This window comes from Budorcas taxicolor, chromosome 7 (assembly GCF_023091745.1).
Source record: "Budorcas taxicolor isolate Tak-1 chromosome 7, Takin1.1, whole genome shotgun sequence".
NCBI lineage: Eukaryota > Metazoa > Chordata > Mammalia > Artiodactyla > Bovidae > Budorcas > Budorcas taxicolor.
Window position 1 is genome coordinate 21,983,669 of NC_068916.1, and position 22,299 is coordinate 22,005,967.

General features: G+C 51.5%; 1 protein-coding gene and 1 long non-coding RNA gene across 2 annotated transcripts in view; one reads left to right on the forward strand and one right to left on the reverse strand.

Moving 5' to 3' along the window:
* Window positions 1-22,299, reverse strand: part of LOC128050883 (uncharacterized) — a 111,109-nt gene that overhangs the window by 38,119 nt on the left and 50,691 nt on the right. The window lies entirely within an intron of this gene.
* Window positions 2,507-9,546, forward strand: IRF1 (interferon regulatory factor 1). The gene is made up of 10 exons (XM_052643310.1): window positions 2,507-2,706; window positions 3,721-3,812; window positions 5,106-5,205; window positions 6,003-6,179; window positions 6,303-6,352; window positions 6,460-6,592; window positions 6,783-6,905; window positions 7,226-7,275; window positions 8,127-8,262; window positions 8,567-9,546. Exons 2-10 carry the CDS (start codon window positions 3,726-3,728, stop codon window positions 8,677-8,679), a joined length of 969 nt encoding a protein of 322 aa, XP_052499270.1. The 5' UTR covers window positions 2,507-2,706; window positions 3,721-3,725; the 3' UTR covers window positions 8,680-9,546.

A 22,299-nucleotide genomic window follows, 5' to 3' on the forward strand; every position in this document is an offset into this window, starting at 1 on the left:
AAGTACAGAAGAGTATTTTGAGTCAGAAATGTGGAAAGGCCAGCCCTGAATTACTAACAGAAACCTAAAAAGGACAAAATGCATCTGTCTAGCTTCACAAGGAATGCGTGATACATCTTAGAATGGGATTCATCAAGAACAGTTACAATAAAAATGTGAGATGCTTAAACAGAGGTTAGCTTTTATTTCACTGATTGGAGTATAGCACCCCCAATCATAATAAGCATCAAGAGTATGAAAGAATCCCCAAAGTTAAAAGTTAAAAAAAAAGGCAAAGATCACTTCAAAAATGTAAAATGACAATTTCACTGGTAAATACTAACACTGGGGAATTTCTCCTTAGCAAAAAAGTGATTGGTGTGCGCAAAGATTTAGCTACACAGTGCTGTCTGTATTATGAAAAAAATGGAAATAACCTAAATGTCCTACAATAGGGGATTAATTGGGTAAATTTTTATTTATCCTTATGGAAGAATAATATATACCCATTACAAATGATGTTGCAGAAGTATGTTTCATGACACAGAAAGACGCTCATTATAGATGTATACCTACAGATGATTATCTATGAATTAAAATTTTTATTTTAAAGCACACTTTACTCTCTCCTGTTGCCTTCCCAAGGTCAATTTCTCAGACCACATGAAATGCAAACTTCGCTTCCCTAATCTCACTCTGCATTTTCCAGCAGCTGTGTCAGTTTCCTAGGGGTAGGACAAGCACTCATTTGCTGCACAGAAAACAGACTTAGCAACTCAGGAGCCACTTGTTTTCTTCTCTTCTTGCTCGAAAGGTCTTGGTTTCTGTAGTGCATTCCCACTCCCTTCTGTCATTTAAAGCACCCCAACCCTTCTCCCCCTTCCAGGGTTTCAGCACCTTCCATTTGCTTAACACCCAGGTAGTCTCATTCCTCACAGTTTCTCCTGCCTCTCTGCCTCTCAGCTCCCTCGCCCATCAGTATCTGGGAGACAGCTCTGACCCATTCCTATTGGTTTCCTGGGAACCAAGTGTGGCCTTAGTCACAGCATCAGATTCTGGTGTACCAGAATTGGATTAACCCATCCATTTCCTCTGTGGGAGGAAAGCTATAGCGTGACTGACACGGTGGAATGGTGCATCCATGTGTCTGTTTCCAGCCTGCAGCACTGCAACAGGGTGCTGCTATGGAGGGAGAGCTGGGATGACAGGAATGACACAGCCAACCCGACCTGGAAGAGAGATTTACCTCTGAGTCAGCAGCTTTGGGGAGATGAAGAAAGAAGCCTGCTGGCCAGAGCTCTGGAGAGAAAAATGAAGATTCAGCCCGGCTTCTAGGTGTACAAGTAGGGCAAGGTCTAGTTGTAAGCACAGGAGTTCGATAGCTATCATTCCCAAAGCACCTGGGACCTGGGCTCCCCAACCATTTAGCTAGACCCATGGCCTTGATCAAGGTAAGCAAATACCCCATTTGCCCAGAATCTCTCTGGACCAAGCCCTGAGGCCCCAGAAACTAAACCAGTGCTGCCAGGGAAGGCTCTCATGCAAGGACCAAGTGAGGCTGTGGAGGTGGCCTAAGGCAGGAGTGCTAGGAGGAACCAATGCTACCCCACCCCCACCCCAACTCAGCAGTCCTGGCTTCTCTGAAACCCTTCTCTCTTTCCCTAAGGCCAGCAGCGGGGCAGTCCCAAGAATGTAGATGGAGAAGCGGAAGAGGTCTGTCCCTGGTCACAGACTCTAGCAGGGGCCTCGAAAACCACGCATCATCTGCTGCCCAAGTAGGGCATGATGTTTCAGACATCATCTCTCTGTCACGGGAAAGCAGCAAAGTAGGGCTATTGTTTTGGAGTTGAGGAAACTACAGCTGCCAAACAGGGATTTCTTCTCTCGTCTTGGCAGCCCCACGCAGGGTAGGATTTCCTTTACTTCCCCGGGGAAGGTGAACCCCCCGGAGGTGGGCCACCCCTCGAAGGTTTGAAGGCCGAAACGCTCCCTGCTTGACACCCATTAACGGGCTTGAGGAAGCAGGTTGGTTTTCAAGGATTCAATCCTCGCGTCCACTCTGAAGAGGACGGCAGGTGCCGGGGTGACCCCCTCACCGGGGCTGGGAAGACAAGAGATCCCGGGGCATCCCCAGGAAAGAAGCGCAAGGAGATGGCCTCAGGAGCTAGCAGGCTGGGTGAGCGCCGAGTGAGGGGAGCAACTGCGGGCCGGGGGCGTTCGACTTTCCAGGAGCGCTGGTGCGCTGGTATGGGGGTGGAGTGGGAGCCGGCGGGGCGGGCCCGCGGTCGCCCCGGGGCGGCGGCGCCAGGCCGGAGGGGGTGGGGAGGGGCAGCCGCCCTGTACTTCCCCTTCGCCGCTAGCTCTACAACAGCCTGATTTCCCCGAAATGATGAGGCGGCGCTGGCCAATGGGCGTCCACTCGCCTCTCTAGGAGGCGGGGCCCGGCCCGGGCTGGGGGAATCCCGCTAAGTGTTTAGATTCTCCGCGGCGCCGCGGTTCAGGCAGAGCGCGCCACTCCTTCGTCGAGGCAGGACGTGCGCCCAAGTCTGGCTAAGCAGAGGCCAGCGAGAGCCGTGCCAAGTCAAGGCCAGCCGTGCCCAGCGGCTCCGCGACCCGGGCATCCTCTGCCTTCTCCCCGTTCCCACTGGAATCGCGCTCCTAGCGCCGGCCAAAGCAGTCCTCGCCGGGACCCTCGGTTGCTGCCGTCGGGGAGCGCCTGCCGTCGAGGTGAGCTCGCCTTCGCCGCAGGGGACACCGGTGGCTTCGGACAAAGGCGCTCTCGGGGCGCCAGGAAGTGGGGGACTAAAACCCTTGCCGGGAGAGTGACGGGTGCGCGGCGTTGCCGGGGCCCCCGCGCGGGCTCGGAGGGCGCCCGAGGAGCCGCAAGCAGCTGCGCGGGGAGGGCGGGCAGCGGCGTGGACCGCCCACCCCGCCGAGGTTGTCCGTGCCAGAGCCGCTGGCGGCCTCTGGGTGGCCCTCTGTGTTGGTTGCGCGCATCCAAGGGCTGTGCGGGGGATTCGACTGTATATCAAAGCATGGGCGCCCTTTGCTCCCTGCGCCGGCTTTTCGGCGGTTCCAGCTCAGGCCCAGCCCCCAGGTTTCGGGCTGTCTCTGCAGGTGGCGGAGGCTGGGGCCGGCTGCGCTGGGTGGTTGGAGGACCTCCCGGAACCGCGGGAAGAGGCGCCACAGGTGTTCTTTGGGCCACTTTGCCCAAGGAGGGCAACCAGGCCCAAAGGGTTAGCGTATCGGCCTGGGCACTGTGGCTGTCAGGCAGGCAAGGGATAGATTGGGGGGGGGGGCGGTGATGAGGATGCAGGGTGACTGTCCATTAGGGAGGGTGCACGGCTAGTGACAACTCAAACAGGGAAATTTCTTGGCATCAAGCAAAAGAAGCCCCTCGCTTCCCAAACGATTTGAATTCGGGGAGTAAAGTTCCAGTATTTAGATATCTGTGTGTTTTGTCTCTTGTCCTTAACATAAATCTTCAAAGTATCACTTGGCATGTCTGTCCTCTCCCAAGACTGCCTAGGAGGGGCTGAGGGAGGGAGTGTGTTGCTCAAGATGCTGAAAAGATTTGGAGGGAGGTTTTATTAGAGAGAAAGTCCCCTTCTGCATGATTGTAGTACTTGGTATCTAGATGAGGGCAGGGGAGGGTAACTGAATGACTCGGGGTGGGGCTGGGTAGTGGCGAGGGACTGCTCAACAGACTCCTAACAGGAGCCTTCTGTCTTCTCTTCACAGCCAACATGCCTATCACTCGGATGCGCATGAGACCCTGGCTAGAGATGCAGATTAATTCCAACCAAATCCCAGGGCTGATCTGGATTAACAAAGTGAGTGTTACTCTTTGGATTTTTCTGCCACTGTTTTAACCTATGTTCTTCGGGGGTCCAACGCTTCAGATGCAGTTCAAAAAGGGAAGTGATAAGGAGTAGGTAGATGTATTTCCCAGTGGATCCTGCAGGGAGTGTATAAGACACAGCCCAGGCAGGGCCCCACTGGCTGCCTTCTGCCCACCTCCCTTCTTGAGGTATGCATGGGGCATCCACCTGAGGCCACTTAACAGTTTTCCAGCAGCAAGATTCTCCCAGCATCTGCAGAGCCAGAGTTCTGGCCTGTACTGAGGGAGACCTCTACAGGCACACACAGCCTTCTAGAGGGCTCCACTTGGGCAGATAGGAGACAGAGAAGTGGGCACTGCTGGCAGGAAGAGGTGGCTGACCCAGCAGGTTGAGCCAAAAACTAACCTTGCACCAGTTGTCCAGACCCAAGAGGCCTCTTGCTGTTGCAAAAAGAACAGACCCTGAAGGCTTAGTAGTACTAATAATAATAGCTAATGCTTACTCTGGTCACTTACTAGGAGTGAGCATGGCACCATGTTAAGTATGTTACTTACATTGTGTCATTTAATCCTCAAAGTAGCCATGCGAGGAAGATTTTACTAATATTTCCATTTTCAGATGAGGAAACAGGCACTGAGAAGTAGATAATGAGATCACACAAAAAGCGATGGAGCCAAGATTTGAACCTGAGCAACTCAACTCAAAAATCCATACTGTTAACCAGCAGTAATGATAACAGTGGGACCTTAGCTTTTATATTTGTTACTGTGGTATTGTTTTTTTCCCCCCATGTCATGGAAACCAGTGAGGGATACAGAGGTACAGTGTCAATGCCAGGGTCACACAGGTAGTCACCATCCAAGTCTGGTCCTGGGCTCCTGCAGGTATATGACCAGAACTCCCTTTGTAGGAGCCAGTGTTCACAGTTGTTCTGAGAAGCCCCATGTAATGGACCGAGTTCTCACTTCCATGTTGGTGCTGACAAGCCAGAGAGAAGCATCCAGGGGTCCTCTGTATGGGTCCTAGCATATCTGTAATGAGCAGAAGGAGGTCTTTGCTGACCTGATGATGCCATAGCTCATCAGAACCCAGAGCCTCTTCTGAGAGATCCAGAGGGATGGACCAGTCTGTTTAAGCCATTGTTGGGATGGGTCAACCCCAGCCAGACGTCAGGGTGAAAAAGGGAAGTCAGTCTTTTCCCAGACCTCGGGGGCTGGGCAGACTAAGGCCAAAAACCTGTGGTCTCTGAGCTGACACAGCTTTGTGTGTACGTGTGCTGTATAGGAGGAGATGATCTTCCAGATCCCATGGAAGCACGCTGCGAAACATGGCTGGGACATCAACAAGGATGCCTGTCTGTTTCGGAGCTGGGCCATTCACACAGGTGAGTGTGCTGGACTCTAGCTTAAGAGGAGCTGGAAAGAGAGAAAGGGAGGCACTTCTGTTAACACAGAGGATCTTCACTGGGGTCTCTGAGTTCCCTGAGATGTACATAATTCAGGGTGGGCAGGGAGCAGGCCTGTGTTTTGGGGGGAGAGGTTCATCATTTCAGCAAGTTCACAAAGGAATTTATAAAGCCAAAATCTTAAAAAGTATGGCTTCATGGAGTTTGTGGCTGAATTAAAGTTCTCCCTGGCAAAAGCAGAGGCAAGCATAGACACTGAAAAAGATCCAGGCCTTCCTTTTTCTTGATGTTGACTAATGGTCCTGGGCCCATCTGGTTGGCAGCCTCCTTTTATCCTTCAAGGATGGGGCTCTTGGCCCATCTCGGACCACTCAGTCCCCCTATCAGTAAATATTCTTTGTTGCCTACTCTGTGTCCTCTCCCATGTTTGGAACGATCAGATAAGCACCAGTCCCTTCTTTCTGGCTGCTGACAGCCAAAGAGAGACTGCCTTGATCTGTGACAAAGGTGGCACTTTGGGCTTGGGCTCTCTAGTGCTTCTGGGTAGGGCTTTCCCAGAGGCTTGCTGGGTGTATCAGATGCCCACGTCTGGGCGTTTGAGAAGCCCAGGGCCTGCACCAGTGTCAGCCAGGAATACCTGCTGGTTTGATCACTGTGGACCTCTGGCAGCATGCAGGCTTTAGGGATACCCTTGTCTTTGTCCTTCTGAGCCAGGGCACAAATGAGGATTCCCACCGATAGGCCTGATGATCCTCTCCCCCTTTCCTGCCAACTAGGCCGATACAAAGCAGGGGAAAAGGAGCCGGATCCCAAGACCTGGAAGGCAAACTTTCGCTGCGCCATGAACTCGCTGCCAGATATTGAAGAGGTGAAGGACCAGAGCAGGAACAAGGGCAGTTCAGCTGTGCGGGTGTACCGGATGCTCCCACCCCTCACCAAGAGCCAGAGGAAAGGTACCCAAAGGCCTCTGGGTCCTGGGGAAGCCCTCAGGGAGAGAGGGAAGGAGGAGGAAGGGCAGCTGGGGCCGGCGTGCTTGCCTCTACCAGGGCTGGGCTGACAGCCTGTTTGCCCCACAGAGAGAAAGTCCAAGTCCAGCCGAGATGCTAGGAGCAAGGCCAAGAAGAAGGTGAGTGTGATCCTAAGCAGTTAGCCTTTGGTCTCCTGAGGGTCAGGGTGGGTAGTGAAAGGAGTGCCACAGCAAGCCTGGGCCTAAGCGTCTTTCTCCTTCTACAGCCGTATGGGGAATACAGCCCCGATACCTTCTCTGATGGACTCAGTAGCTCCACCCTGCCTGATGACCACAGCAACTACACAGTTCGCAGCTACATAGGGCAGGACCTGGACATCGAACGGACTCTCACTCCAGGTGAGGAGGGCCGGGTCTGTCAGGGGACCGTGTAGACTGGTGGGAAGGCTCTTACTCTTGGATCTAGCAGGCGCTGAGCTTGTGGACGGTGGCCTGTTGGAGCAGGCTATGAGTGGGGGCGGGGGGTGCTGGGTATCCTGGCAAACTAAGGCAGCACCAGCTCTGACCCTCAGTTTCTGTTGTCCTGAAGCGCTGTCACCGTGTGGCGTCAGCAGCACTCTCCCTAACTGGCCCATTCCAGTGGAAATTGTGCCAGACAGTACCAGCGACCTGTACAACTTTCAGGTGTCCCCCATGCCCTCCACCTCTGAAGGTTCGTGCTTCTGGGGCCTGGCCTTCCTGTTGGGGTCCAAGGAGGGGTTTCCTGAGGGAGAAAAGATGCTCAGAACTCCACTTGGCACTGAGCTGACTGGTGGGCTGGAAAGGAGAGGGAAGAGGTGGGAAGAGGTACGGCTTCAGGGTTCAAGAGGCTGAGTCACCAGGACAGCGTTTTGCTCTGTGATCTTCATGGCAGGCAGACATCTGCTGGGAGGCCAGTGTGTGTGTGTGGGAAGAGGCAGGGGGGCCGGGTGGGCTAGCACTTCAGGGTGAGTGCTAACCTCAGCTAACCTCTCTGCTCTTCCCCATCCACAGCTGCAACAGATGAGGACGAGGAAGGGAAATTAACTGAGGACATCATGAAGGTAAAAGCCCCTTCCTTCCTCCTTTGGTGCCCTTTAGAGGTGGCTACTTCTCAGTGAGGGCTTCCAAACTGGAGGGTAGGCAGCTGCTGCTGCTGTTGTGACCTGTTGGCTTGCATAGTCCGACAAGTGTCATGTCCATGTGGTTGGGGACCACTGACCTTTTTGGCTGATGGGAAAGAAACACTGTGGGAATGAGGGGAGGAGGGAGGCTGGGTTTCTGACATGCTGTCCTAAAGCAGGCCTCAGATAGCTCTGACTCAGCTCCCATCAGTGCTGGGTCCCTGGCCCACGTTCTCCGCCCCAACATGCCCCAGTCCTGTTAGTTTGGGAAATGCACATCAGGTTTCAATAATCACCCTTTGGGATCTATAACATGATGGCTTTTTTTTTTTAAGCAAATTATTCTCTAGGTTTTTTCTGCTTCAGGTTTTAAAATAAATACAAAAGAGTTTTCGTAGTAGCTATACCCAGGCTGTGTTCCTTCAGCACAGAAAATGGAGATATGGGAATAATTCCCTAACTCTAGCTGAAATTTCAAGGCATCTTTTCTTAGCATGTTAACCATTGCTGTAAGCCACCCTCCCAGTTGGTATGTCCTTACCCTATAGAGAGGGAGGTCTTGGAGATTCTGTGCCAGAAGGTAGATGTGGGAATGTTAGCCCAGGGTCCCAGGGCAGACCCTCACCTCTGGGCCTCTATCCTAACTGCACTCCATATATGTATCCATCTGAGAATATGAAAATAGCCAAGGACCTGATCCTGGCTGAGAAGCTTTGGCTCATTGTGGGCAGGGCCAGAGGGTGAGTCTGTACTGGAAGTGAGCTGATGGCTTCTTATTTATCTGTCCCCAGCTCTTGGAGCAAACAGGGTGGCAGCAGACAAGCGTGGATGGGAAGGGGTACCTGCTTAATGAACCCGGGGCCCAGCCCACCTCTGTCTATGGAGAGTTCAGTTGCAAGGAGGAGCCAGAAGTTGACAGCCCTGGGGGTAAGAAGACCCTGGACCCATATGGTTTCTCAAAGATGGGAAACGCATGGAGGTGGTTGGGGAGGCTTACGAGACAGCAGCAGAGGCAAAGCGTTCTTCTTAAATTCATCTGGGTGCAGACAGCTTGCAGACTGGCTGTGGCTCCCAGGCCCTCGGGTCTGCCTAAGACGAGGCTGCTGAGGGGTCGACACAGGAGCTGCTGTGTCTGTGCCTTCCAGGAATGGGCTGGAGGGTTGGTGGGGTAGGGGAAAACATCTGCCTCCTCACCCCCCAGTCCTCACACACCCTTCTTTATATCTTCTAGGGTATATTGGCCTGGTATCTTCAGAGATGAAGAACATGGATCCCAGCTGGTTGGACAGCCTGCTCACCCCAGTCAGGCTGCCCTCCATCCAGGCCATTCCTTGTGCACCATAGATGGGCCCCTGACCCCCTTTGACTCCTTTAGGCGACAGGGCCTGGCATCATGGTGGCCGTGGTGCAAAGAAGCAGGAATCCTGTGGCCCCTTCATATGATGAAGTATGACCCCACTGCTGACCAAGGATGGGTCTTTCCGCCTCGGGACAGTGGCCTCTTGCAGTCCAGCAGGGCAGGGTCTGGAGTCATCTTGTGGGGTAAAGCTGGCCCTGCCTCCTGGGAAGATGGGGTTCTGAGACTGGTGTGTCAGGTGGCAGTCTCAGACAGGAGTCAGCCTCCAGCTTTCCCCTCTGAGTCCCACTGCCTGCAGAGGGTTTTACTATTCCTGAGCTGGCCCGAGAGAACGGACCAGTGACCTCAGAAAACATGGCACCAACTCCAGGGCTGGCTCTGCACTAAGAGACAATTGCACTAAGTGAATCCTGTTCCCAAAGTAACCACTTCCCTTCCTAGCTGAGCCCTGAGGACTGTTCCAACACCAGTGAAATGTGAAGGAAGAATGGGGTCCCTGTGGGACAGTGCCCCCTCTGCCTCAGAGGAGCTCTACCCTGCTCCCTGCCTAGGCTGAAGGGCTTGTGAAAAAACCTGGCACTTTTTCTAGTGGACCTTGCCACGTTTCTGATCAGAGGTGTACACTAACGTTTTCCCAAGCTCTTGGCCTTTGCATTTATTTATACTGTGCCTTGCCCTGCACCCACGTGCCCCCTCAGGCAGGCCCCGGCAGCCCCCAGCAGGCCCAGGGAGGCAAGTGTGAGCGCCTTGGTGTGATTTAAAATTGGAAATATCATCTGACCACTAAGTCATGTGTGACCACACATGTACATGTATGTAAATATGTACATTTGTCTTTTTATAAAAATTGTATTGTTTCTAAGGGTTGTGGCCTTTTCTTTAGAGATAAATCATAGACGATTTTACTTTTTGTAGATACATTCTGATGGGTTCATTGTTGGCATCCTGCCTGAGCTTAACTTTGGGATGAGTGGTAACACACCTGTTGTGAAATCCTTTCAGTTGTGGTCATGGAGAAGATGGCAGGAGAAAGGACAGTTGTGACACAGGGATATGTTCATGTAAATACAGTCATTGCCCTTGGCTATACAGGTAGAGCTATGAGTTGACTTGAGTGTTAGGTTTTGAGTTCTGAGGAATGTCCCATAAACTGTAATGTTTTGCTATAAACTCAAATGCAAGTGTACTCAGGTGCTACTTCACAAAGTTATCAGTTGGCACAGCGTGGTCACCATCAGAACAGATACCAGCCCCATAAAGGTCCCTGAGGCCTTCTATGCTGAGCATAACTTGCTGTCCATTTTCTGCAGTGATGCGAATGTTCTCGTCTGCGTTGTCCACTACAGTAGGTAGTGGTGTAGTCACATGTGCTAAACCAAACACTTGAAATGTGGCCAGTACAATGGAGGAACTGGATTGAGAAAATGTTTTTTGGCTGTGCTGCTCACATGCACAAGGAGATCCAACCAGTCCATTCTGAAGGAGATCAACCCTGGGATTTCTTTGGAAGGAATGATGCTAAAGCTGAAACTCCAGTACTTTGGCCACCTCATGAGAAGAGTTGACTCATTGGAAAAGACTGTGATGCTGGGAGGGATTGGGGGCAGGAGGAGAAGGGGACGACAGAGGATGAGATGGCTGGATGGCATCACTGACTCAATGGACGTGAGTCTGAGTGAACTCCGGGAGTTGGTGATGGACAGGGAGGCCTGGCGTGCTGCGATTCATGAGGTCGCAGAGTCGGACACAACTGAGCAACTGAACTGAACTGCTCACATGCATGATCTTGGTTCTTGGATCCAGGATAGAACACATGCCCCCTGCAGTGGAAGTTTGGAGTCCTAATCACTGGATGCCAGGGATTTCCTTGGGTTTTTAAAGTTTCATTTAATTAGTTAAAATTCAGAAAGCCACACGTGGCCAGTGGCTACCATATTTGAATAGTGCAGGTAGATACTGGGTTGGGAGCAGATTTGCGGGGGAGGGGCTGGGGTGGCTGGAGGACACTGGGGACTGGGGCTTGGGACTATTCACCTGACTTCAAAAGTATTTTACTGTTTTGAAAGCCAATAATAACTGGTGCTGAAAATCAACCCTGCAGTGTACTGTGAAACAGCTCCATGCACAAATGTGTTAGGAAAACCTTGGATGAACTTACATGACGCAGACGTCCTTATTTCACATCTTTTCAGGGTTCTGGCTAGGCTAACACACACAGAATCTCTGGGTGAAGAATCAGGACAATGTTTCTGAAAACTGCAGGGTGGGAATCACTGATACTAGGCAATGAAGGACCAAGTCAGAGTGAAGAATCAGAGGTCTGGAAATGGGCTTTTCTCATTTCTCTCTGCAGGCTGGCCCTGGGGCTAAACAGCACCCAGTAGTAGGCAGGCTGGCCCAGGAAAGCCAGCAGGCATCACTAGTATCCTCTAGGGAATGAGGCCATGGCAGCGAAGGACTTGCTCAGGAAAATCAAGCCCTGTGGACAGATCTTCCATATTCTTGGTCCGAGAAAGCCCTTGTTGGGCCGAGCTGTCTGGAAAGAGTGTGCGGTGGGGGGAAGGCTGAGTGGGAAAATAAAAAACTGGCAAATGGGTAAAAGTTCAGTCAGCCGTTCTCTGCAAAGCTTAGGAGGTATTGTTCCTTGAATGGCAGGTGGCCTCCTGCTAGGTGGGCACTCTACTTGTGGAGGCCTAGACAGACTCATCTCAAGCCCTGCCTATCAGAAGGTCCACCTGGATTTTCCAAGAGTGACATCACCTGGCGACAGAAGGAGAGGAATAAGGCCTTTCCCAGCTCTTCCAGGGCCCAGCTCTTACTGTGAAAAATAGTATTTGGGGAGGCCAGCCTTCTGTGGCTTCTAACTAGGGGCTTGGAAGGGCTAGTGGGTGGCTTTTCCAATTAATGATGGCTGGAAGTAGTGTGAAGCCAGGTAGATCAGACCTAGGAGGGATGTCAGGGAAGGCATGCAACCCAGAACAAACAGCAGGGACCTCAGACTTAATCCCTGACAGCTAAGAAGGCAGTGAATATGCTGAAGTCCAGGTAGATATGGAAATCTCTCAAGTTTTAGTACACAAAGTTCATCACTTATAAGTTTCCAAAATGGGAAAGGAATTCCATCAATGCAATGAGCTCCCAATCTCTAGAGCCAAGATGGAGTTTCTAGAGTCCTGGTCTCTAACTCTTCATACCCTAGGCATCTGAGACAACTGAAACCAGCTCCTTGGAATGTCCAGGAGGGACCCCAAAAATATCCTCCTCCCCATCACAAAGGAGCTTGGTCCCAGGGGCCAGACCTGGAGGGGTAGTGTGAGATGGAGCCAGATGCGCCTGAGGAGAAAAAGGAAAGCCCAATGCTCACCTAAGGATGATGGCAGCTGACACTAACTCATTAGCCAAATAGTGCCTGAAATGGAGCAACCTCAGTATAATCTGTGTCAGATTTGGGAATAATAATTTAAATTCATTCAAAGAACCTGCCAATGCTTTTGCGGCTTACTCCCAAGAACTTCAGCTGAAGCACTGGCGGTAGAAGCTCTTGGCTGAGGGACTAGGAGTTCATAGAAAGATCTGCTTTGCTGGGGTTGTGATAACATCATTGTCATGAAGGACCACCTTCCAATGGGATAAACCAACAAAGTAGGATTCAGGCACACCAGGCAGAACTGCCAAGTCTACAGATGTTCCAGGGCATTTCTGGTTAGTGAAAGGAATTTCCTAACCTTACTCTGAAGGTGTCACTTTAATTGTGCTGTTACTCATTGAGCTCACTTGGCAACAGAAAGAAAGCTAGAGGCTAGTATGCTAGCTTCCTAGAAGACCTTTAGGGAAGACATGCCAATCATCCCTTCTTGACATATCAGTGTGCAATATCTCAGTGCACTGTGTGCAAGATAAGGGCTTTCTCAGATCTTTCTGGAAGTCTTGGGTGGGGACTGCGAAAGACAGAACTTAAGTTTTGGAAGAAGTCCTGTGCCTGGTTGGAGGCGGAGTCCTTTCCCCTGGAAGTGATGCCCCCAGGCTGGTGGGGCTGGGTCACACCCAGGCTGTCTGTCATTCTCTGGGAACATTTGGTCTTCTTTTACACAGTCTGCACACATCCAAAAATCCTTGTGTTAGCAAGGTACAGGATTCCTCAGCAGCCCTGCTGGAGCACCCAGGAAGCTTTTTTCTGTCAGATGTAGTGCCCTTTCTTAATTTGGGCACAACTAACCATCCCAACTGTGGTGTTGGAGAAGACTCTTTAGAGTTCCTTGGACTGCAAGGAGATCCAACCAGTCCATTCTGAAGGAGATCAGCCCTGGGACTTCTTTGGAAGGAATGATGCTAAAGCTGAAACTCCAGTACGTTGGCCACCTCATGAGAAGAGTTGACTCATTGGAAAAGACTTTGATGCTGGGAGGGATTGGGGGCAGGAGGAGAAGGGGACAACAGAGGGTGAGATGGCTGGATGGCATCGCTGACTCGATGAATGTGAATCTGAGTGAACTCTGGGAGATGGTGATGGACAGGGAGGCTTGGCGTGCTGCGATTCATGGGGTCGCAAAGAGTCGGACACGACTGAGAGACTGAACTGAACTGAACTGAACCCTCCCATCACAATGACATTTGAAATTCATCAGAACTCTGCACTCACCTTTCCCACTTGTGCCAGTCAAAGGGGCAGAGGCTTGCAGGGAGAATGAGGAGCTCATGGACTTCTTTTTCCAGGAGTCAAAGTACTGGGCAGAGTGAGGCTTGCCTTTGTCAGCCAGGGCTCACCTGGGAGGCCAAGTCTAAGGCCGCACGAGGGTTCACATGGCCACATGGTCTTCCCAGCTCTAGGCAGCTCCCAAGAGACCCATTTCTGCCCATTTCCTAGGGGTGGGGAGTTGTAGAAGAACTCCCTACTTCTGTAAGGTCAACGGTGAGGCAGGCTGAGGGAGTCTATGCAGTTTAAATTGGGAAGATACTGGAGGCAAGGAGGCCAGGACATGGGGACTGAGTACAAGGGGAGAGAGAGACATTTGCCCACCGCAACATCCCTCATCCAGCTCCACAAGCTCAGAGAGGAGCAGAACTGATAAAGGACCTCCGAGTCCGGCTAGGTAATGACAACATGCCCTGAGTGCTCACTTTGCACCCGGTGCTTGCCAAAGCTCCCTGTACGCGCCATGGCTCTGGCACCCCACTGCAGCCCCTGTTCACAGACACGGAAACCAAAGCTCAGCTGGCACAAGGCGCTTGTCAGGGATGATTCAGCTAATCAGCATGGGGCCTGGATTCCAACCTACGTCTGTCTGCCCAGAGCCCAGACTGGTTCCACAGTGTCAGACTGCCCACAGAGGAGGAAACTGAGACCTCGGGAAGATGTCTGGGATAGCTTGCCTGGGGCAGCTAGTATCTCATGCACAAAAATCATTTGTAGACACAGGGAAGGCAGCAGAAGCTGCAGCTGCCCTGACTCTGTGTGGGACCCCGTTCTTCAGCTCCCTGCCCTCACCCCAGGCAACGAGGCTGTGGGCTACTGGCCCCGGGGGCCCCAGTGAGTGAGGCTTGACTTGGTCCTAAAGGGAAGTGATGCAAATGCCCTGGAGGCCACCTGCAGTTCAGTGGGTGGGGCCCCCGAGGGTGGAACACAGACTGGCCTGTGACTTGGCCTCAGCACAGGGCTCAGCCCTGCAAGTCTCTGTGAACCAGCTCCCAGCTCCAGGGGACTCCAGCCTGCTAGGCCTTGGCTCAGCCCTAGAGATCCAAGAGGACTTTTTCAGCTGTGTTTCTGTCTGAGCAAGGCAACCGGGTCTCTCTTGTTCTGCTGTAAATCACAGCCTTTGCTAAGTCCTTGGGGCCCTCAGAGATCTGGACTCTGGCTCCGGGTATGAGCCAAGCCTGTCAATGGTGCATCTTAACTCTCAGACACAAGGCTGGGGCCACCCTCTGGCTGTTTTGAGTCTAATCCTGGCTTTGTGACCCCTGAGAAAACCCAGCACCTCTGGCAGCCCTACATCAGGTGGGCTCTCAGAGGCACTGGCAAGCTTCCTTCAGGGAAGGCCTCTCCCGCCCTTCGGACCCCGCTGAGAGACAGCCTGGGTGCCACTCATCTCCATTTCTGGCTGTCTACCTTCAACTGGCCCGGGGCCTTCTCTGTCTCTGCTCTCCCCTTTCCCTTACCAGCCATGGGGATGGGGGGTATCTGGTTCTACTAGCAACTTCTCCCTCACACTGTCAATCCCAAATCGGCAGGTGCACAGCAGTTAAAATTTTCCAGCCACACCTTTGCTCAGACAGGTGAAGGGGTATGCTTGGGATCAGAGTTCAGGAGCAAAGTAAGTGGCCCAGGCCATCTGAGTTCTCAGGTGGGGATTGGGGGGAGGGAACTGTGTGTCAGGCTTCTCTGAGAAAGCTGACTTCATGGAACGAGGAAGTTGTGCAGTTATGTGGAGCTGGTCTTTAGGGATCTGGGGTAAACAGGGAGGGAGGGAGTCATTATGCCAGAAGGGCAATCGCTTTCTTTAAAACTGAGAGAAGTCAAGAAGTCCTTTCATGTCGCCCATACCACGGTGATGGTGAACTGGGGTGGGGCTGCTGCCCTTGCCTGTGGGAGGTGGAACGTGGTTGCCTCTGATGGGGAGCACCCCTCCCAGCGCTCCTGCTGAGCTTGCCAGGCGGAGGGGTGTGGCAGAGAGGGCCTGAAGGATGTTCAAACTTCTAGGACTCAGAAGAGCATCTGAAAACAGTTCGTCGCCACACTTCTGTCATCAATTGGCAAGCCACTTGAGTTCTGCTCCTAGGAGACCATCTGCCACCCACCTGAGGGGCCTTCCTCAGGACACTCGGGAGGACCCCAGTTTTGGTCTCTGGCCAGACTGAGACACATGCAGTGCAGCCTTGGGGCCCTCGCAGATCTGACTGTTCACACAGGCAAAACCTCACCAGCCATTGCCTCTTCCCTTTCTGTCTGCTACTTCCCCACATGCCCAACCTCTCTGAGCAGACTGGAAGCTCCACCAAGGCAAGCAGCTCATCTCCATATTCTCACAGGAGGAGATCCTGTTCAGGTAGGACTGGCGCTTGAGAACATTTCTGCAAAATGCTGGGCTGGCAAAGCCCTGCAGTTGGCGTCTGCTCCCCTTCTCTACCCACAGTGCACCGGGCTTGTCTGAGTCCTTCCTTGGGGGACAGTCACGGCTGGACTCTGGGGAGCAGGGAGCAGGCAGAGAGACAGGGAGGGCACAGAGTGGTGACTAGCTCAGACCCTGCAGGGCAGCCTTGGGCAGAACGGGCCACGACCAACCAGAGGCCAGAGGCCCCAGAGCAAGGGCCCCGGTGTCCCACGACACTCAGCACAACCCATCTGTGTCCCTCAGCGGGACTGCTGGAGATGGAAGGCTGAGTCATTAATTAGTTTCTTTTATTAAAAAATGTACACAAGTGAAAAAGAACATGGTTTAATTGTACAGAGTTAAGAAATACAGATGAGTAAACAGAAACATTAATTAAAGCCACCTGCAATCCACCACCCCAAAGTAATTGCGCTGTTAAAAAATGTTTAGAGACCAGGAGGAAGCGCAGTTTTCCACTCCCCTGTCCATATATTTAGGAGCTCTGTCCCATGTAGGTACGTGGCATGGGTCCAGGAGTGCTGACTCTGCTGGGAACACTGCAAGCCAGGATCTGTGCTTCCCCAGCACTCGACTGGAGCCTTTCATCAGCCCCCAGATCTCTGCTCCCAGACACCAAGCAGAGGTTGGCATCAAAGAGTCCAAAGGGCCAGCCATCCAGGCTGCTGAGGTAATCTAGAGTAGATTAGTAGGGGCAAAGGGCCTTGGAGGCAGAATGACTAAGTGTTCTAGTGTGCTCAGGACAGATGAGTTTCATGGGATGTGGGAATTTTCAGTGCTAAAACTGAGACAGTCCTGGGTCAACTGGGGTAAGTTGGTCACCTTACTTGGAGGACAGCCCTCCTCCTGGGTCTTAGATCCCTGGGGACCTCAGCAAGCAGCCCAGGGACAGAGGCTCCACAGGGCCCATGGCTCCCTCAGGCCCCCACAAAGTGCCAGCCTGAGGCCCAGAGGAGTGGTAAAAGGGAATGGGTAAAGGCAGGCAAGCAGTAGGGAAAGAGGCTAGGTAAGCTCTGGCTGTCAAGGGCAGTCAGAGATGCTGAGGTGGAGGGGCTTCAATACTTGGCTGCCTGCCCCTCCAGGCCTGGACCTACCCTTAGACCCCAGCGCCTGAGTGCTCTGCGACAAGGCTCAGGCTCCAGTCCTTAGAAGCCCAAGGGTCTTTGCATGGGAGGGGCGCAGCTCCCAGGGCTTCTTCCAGCCCTGGTGCATCCAGCCTTGCACCTCCCCTCCTCTGTGTCCACCCTCCCTGGTGCTGCCTACCTAACTCCTCTCTACCTAAGACTGGGAGCAGAGGATGGGAAAAGAGGAATCAAGGAAAGGTTGAGCTGAAGGACCTAAGCATAAATGACCTCTCCTAATAAGGGTGGGCACATCCTGACTGTGGTCTGGTCTGGCCTGCTTTCTGTGCCTCAGAATGGGGTCTTTGGAGAACCCAGAGGAGTAGGCAGAATAATGGTCCATGGTGGAATCAAGATGTCCACATCTTAATGCGTGCAATCTGTGAATATGTTCTGTTACATGCCAATGGGGAATTGTGGTTGCTAATTAGCTCACTTTGAAATAAAGAGATTATTCTGGATTATCTGGATGGGTCTGATGTAATTGCAAGCGTCCTAGCGTCTTTAAATGAAGAAGGAGGCAGAAGAGTCAGGATCAGGGAGACAGCGTTATGTGAAAGACTTGACCAGCCACTGCCAGCTTTGAAGATGGAAGAAGGGGCTACAAGGCAAGGAATGCAAGTGGTCTCTAAAAGCCAGAATGGGCAAGGAAGCCCACTCTCTACTAGAGCTCCCCAGGAAGGAACGCAGCCCTGCTGACACCTTGAGTTTAATTCAGCGAGACCCGGTTTGGACTTCTGACCTACAGAAATACAATAAACTTGGGTTGTTTTAAGCCACTTAGTTTATGGTAATTTGTTAGAGAAGGAGTACCACCTGAGGGATGTAATTGCTCAGAATCCCTCGGTTAGAGTTGGCCTCACAGAGTTCCACAGCCTCTCTGGGAAGGAGCTGACTCTGTCCTGGGAGACACTGTGATTCTGGAGTCCGGGGCAGGGCATGTGCCCCATGACTGGGTGGGTCAAGAAGGATGCCTAAAGAGTGGTGCCTCTGTGGGACTAGCCTACAGGAAGCAGGTGCCTCCCTAAACCCACTCCCCAAACCTCCGATGGTGCCGGCTCTGAGTTGTCCTGAAGAGCTGCCCTGCGGTCAGGCCACCCAGCAGACCCAGCCAGAGCCGACAGCACTTGGGCTAACACTCCCAGGGTGGTATTCTGTGTCCTTTCCACACACCCATAGTGCGCACAGTCTGACAGTCTTTGGCCTCACTAAAGGGATTTTCTTTCTGTTTAGCTTAGGACAAGCTAGGACTAGAGAGAAAAGAAGGTGAGAGGGAAAAAAAAATCACCAAAGTGATTTAAAGTCAGCCAGATCTTCATAAAATCCCTGCTTTGCTACTTAGTGGCTGTGTGGCCTCAAATAAGGCACTGAACGTCTTAGGAGACTGCCTCTTCCTCTGTACAATGGGTGAGACAGCCTTTGTCTCATCTGCCTGACCGTGTGTGTGTGAGTCTCGGGAAAGACAACGCATGAGGACACGCTGTGCTGCGCAGACTGAGGTGCTGCTGTCGTTCACGAGCAGTAGCCATCCATAATAACGATCACGGTCCCGCAGGCTTCTGTATGGAGTGCGTGACAGACACATGCTGTGTCAGGGAAGGAAGGCTGAGTGCAGACTCACCACCTCTGCCTGCCCGCAGGCAGGAGGCTGCAGCCTGGGCAGGGGAGGAGAGAAGGACTCGTCTTTCTTGGTGCCGCTGCCTCAGAGCTCAGACCGGACGTGAGACGGAGCCACCCTGCACCTCCGGATGTCCTCCCACCACTGCAGACTGGGGCTTTGCACTTTTTTTTTTGTCTCCTAAGCAAAGTAGTTTTCTAGAATTTCTTTTGCATAAAAAATGGTCCTTCTTTCTCATGAAACACAATTTTACAGGGAAAAGGTGGAACATGAAACTCTACACAATACAGTTCCAATCTAATGAATATATAATGTATAATTTTACACATGGGATACCTACTAGAAGAAATGCATCAGAATACTAATGGTGATATCTTTGGTTGGTAGGACTGTATATTTTCTTCTTTATAATGCTGTAACTTAAAAATGCTCAACAATGACCTATAAGTACTGTGACAGTTAGATAAATTATATATATATGTACGTACGAAAAATGCCAGATACTTCCTTTTGTGTAACCACATGCTGGACTGGAAGTCATCTGAGCTGGGTGCTGCAAAGGCAGGAGTCCTGACTCTGGTCCTTGCTGCAGAACCTCAGAGATTTCAGCTGCTTTCCTTCCCTGGTCTCTGCGGGCCCAGTGAGGCTGGATGCTGGACAAGCTGCTCTAGGATTCTCTGCAGCTCAATAATTAGAGCAGTCATCTTAGTCACATCCGTCTCTGCTCCATGCCCAACTTCCAGTGGGCTTCTAGAGAATTCCTTACCACTTCCCTCGACAGCTTCCTTTCCCCCAGATCTGCCCTGGGAGTCGCTGCCTCCTGGCAATTGCCTGCATCACAGTCTGTGCTTCTCAGAGCCCTGCCCTTCCTTGAAGAACAAAGCCTGGTCGAATCCTAAGCAGTCTGCCAGCCTGCAGCGAACCCTGCTCCCCTCCTAACTTGTACATAACAATAGCTACCATTTATTGACCATTAACTTCAGGTCACACAGCAAAAGTGGTCTCATTCAACCCTAGGCCTCCAGCAGCTGCAGAGACTAAAACGGGAATGGCACCCCTGGAGTTGTGCAGTGCAGGGACCCTATTTGATCATCTTCGTCTCTGAGGGATGGATTGTTATTTCCATTTCACCGAGGAGATAACTGATGCTCAGAGAGGTCAAGTCAACAGTGGGTCTGTGGCAGAGCTAGGACTTGATCTCTAGACAGTTCAGCTTCAGAGTTTTTTCACTCCCACAGTGGTACCTTCCTTAATAACTCTCACAGTCCAGCACTGGAGGGCAAGGAGGATGCATTCTGAACTGAACCCGCAGAGAGCACCCAAGGAATGTCTGAATGTCACCGGTGGTGGTGTGGATCACAGTGCATTCAACCATTCAATCAACAAGTCTTCCCAGAGTGTCTGGAGCTCTCAGGGAGCCACGGACAGGCCTACTCTGTTCACTGTTATATTCCAGCACCTAGCAGTGCCTGACGTATAGTGCATGCTCAGTAAATGACACTGAAGTTATGTCTGTCCATTCAAATAAAGAAAATAGTAAAGTAAATAATAGGAGCTAATATCTACGGAGTGCCTACCTTCAGCCCACAATCAGGGAGTCTCCAGGAGAATTGAGGAGAAATATGACACTGTGACAAGGGTTACAGCTTGGGGCTTTACATCAAAAAGTTGTCATGCAAAGGCCATGAGAATACCAAAGAAAGAAAGACATTCAGCAGTAACCATGAACCTTCCAACCATGTCCAAGGCCACGCCAGCTGCCGTCACCATCACAGATTTGATACACTGACTGTCAAAGCACACAAACTTAAATCTGCCATCTGCAGGCATGTTTCTGCCTGTTCAGACCATGTCTGGATATCTTTATTGCCTCTCCAGACTGGATAACCAGAATACTGAGGGCTATAAGACTAATGATTGTGGAAACTGGTGATATTTAGGTTGGAAAGAAAAAAAAAAAAAACGGAGGGCTACCTTTGATACCTAATGGGCTGCTGCTGGGCCAGAGCCCTGGGAGCTCCTGAGGAAGTCTGTGGTAGCTGGCTGGGATGGCTGGAGATGGGCCAGAGAAGCAGGCTGCCTGGCAGGCTGCGCCTCTGGAGCCTGATGAGACCTTACTCTCTACAGCATATATTCTATATAAAGGTTTATTAACAGTCATTCATTGCCTACTTCACGGTAGGGAAATAAGGATAAATAAAGCAAGCTTGCCACCTTGGAAATGCCAGCACCCCCAGAGGTCCAGTCCGGAAGCGGCATCCTGTAGCCTTAGACTCTTTGCTGTGCATCCTATAAGGCCCTGTCTCAGCCGCTGAGGAGGGCTGTTTTCTTCCTGGATCCTGAAGGGGTTAGGCATACAGCAGATAATCAACAAATACACACATCCCTAAAGAGGGGATCCTGGGATGGGAGCTCTGGCTGAATCAACCCTCTGTGGGGGCCAAGCAGTCTGGGTCCTGGCTATGGTCTTTGCGTGTGTCCTTCTGCCCATTCATATCCCCTCAAGTTCAGCCAGGTCTTGACCATGGTGTGATCCAGCCCCTGTTTTCACAACCACTGGCTGCAATGATACGTCAAATGACATATCATTGTCCAATCCATTGAACACATCATTGTCAGTCCTAAACTCCACAATGGCCTTTATCTTCCATTCCTGCCAAGGCTCCTCATCTGCAGTTAACAGCTGTGCTTCAGCAAACAGTGTGGAACTCCTGCATGCTGTTTCCAAAAAAAAGGCTCACGTCGGGCAGAGCTCATTCTGCTGCCCTGTCCATTCACTGCACGGTTCAGTGCTAGAACTGACATACACACCCTTTTTTTAATTGCGAAACAATAATTATGCAGAAAAAAATACACAAAGCACATGTTCAGTTTAATAAGTACAACATATAAAGCAAATATCTGTACAACCACCACCAGGTCAAGAAATAAAACAATGCCAGCACCCTCAAATCACAACCTCAACCCTCCCCTGTGGTCATGACTACATTGACTTTTGTGGTAATTTCTGTGCTTTTTATAGTTTTACCTTCCCTGCACATATCCTTAAACAAACAACACAATTCAGTTTTGCCAGCTGTTAAACTTTCCATGAAAGGAATTACACTGTGTGTATTCTCTTGCGGTTTCACTTAAACATTATGCTGATGAGAGCCACAGTATTATTGTGGTATTATTATCCAATATTACAGTATTGTGGGTCACTGTGGTTCATTCATTTTTCACTGCAGGAATATTGCACAGTTTATTCGCATTCTCTAGTGCTGATGGGCATTTGGACTCTTGCTGGTGCTGTGTGAATATTGTGCTGCACATGGGTGAGACTCTGGTTAGAGCAGATTCTGAGAAGTGGGGTTGCTGGGTTATAGGGTTCATGTATTTTCACTGTTACCAGATCATTTATGTATTTTCAATTCTGAAAATGTTTCTATCTGGCATAGAGGAAATGAAGGATTCCTGCCCTTGCATCTGACCGGCCCACCTCCTGTCCTCCAAACTTGTCTTGTTCAGCCCAGCCATCCTATCCCCTCTGGCACCCATAGGCCAGGGCCTCTCACAGCAGACTCCTCTCCAGCCTCCCTACTTCAGTGATACAGTTGGGTGAGGGTGGGAGGAGGCTGAGAATGAGGAAGTGGAAACCAAATATGAGGGCCACAGAGAAGTCCAGCCCACAAACCTCAGTGTTTCAGCAGCACACTCCGTGGGAGAGGAACGTGCAGGCTGCACACCTCTCAGGCTCCAAGCTCACAGGTGCCAAGGTGTGCC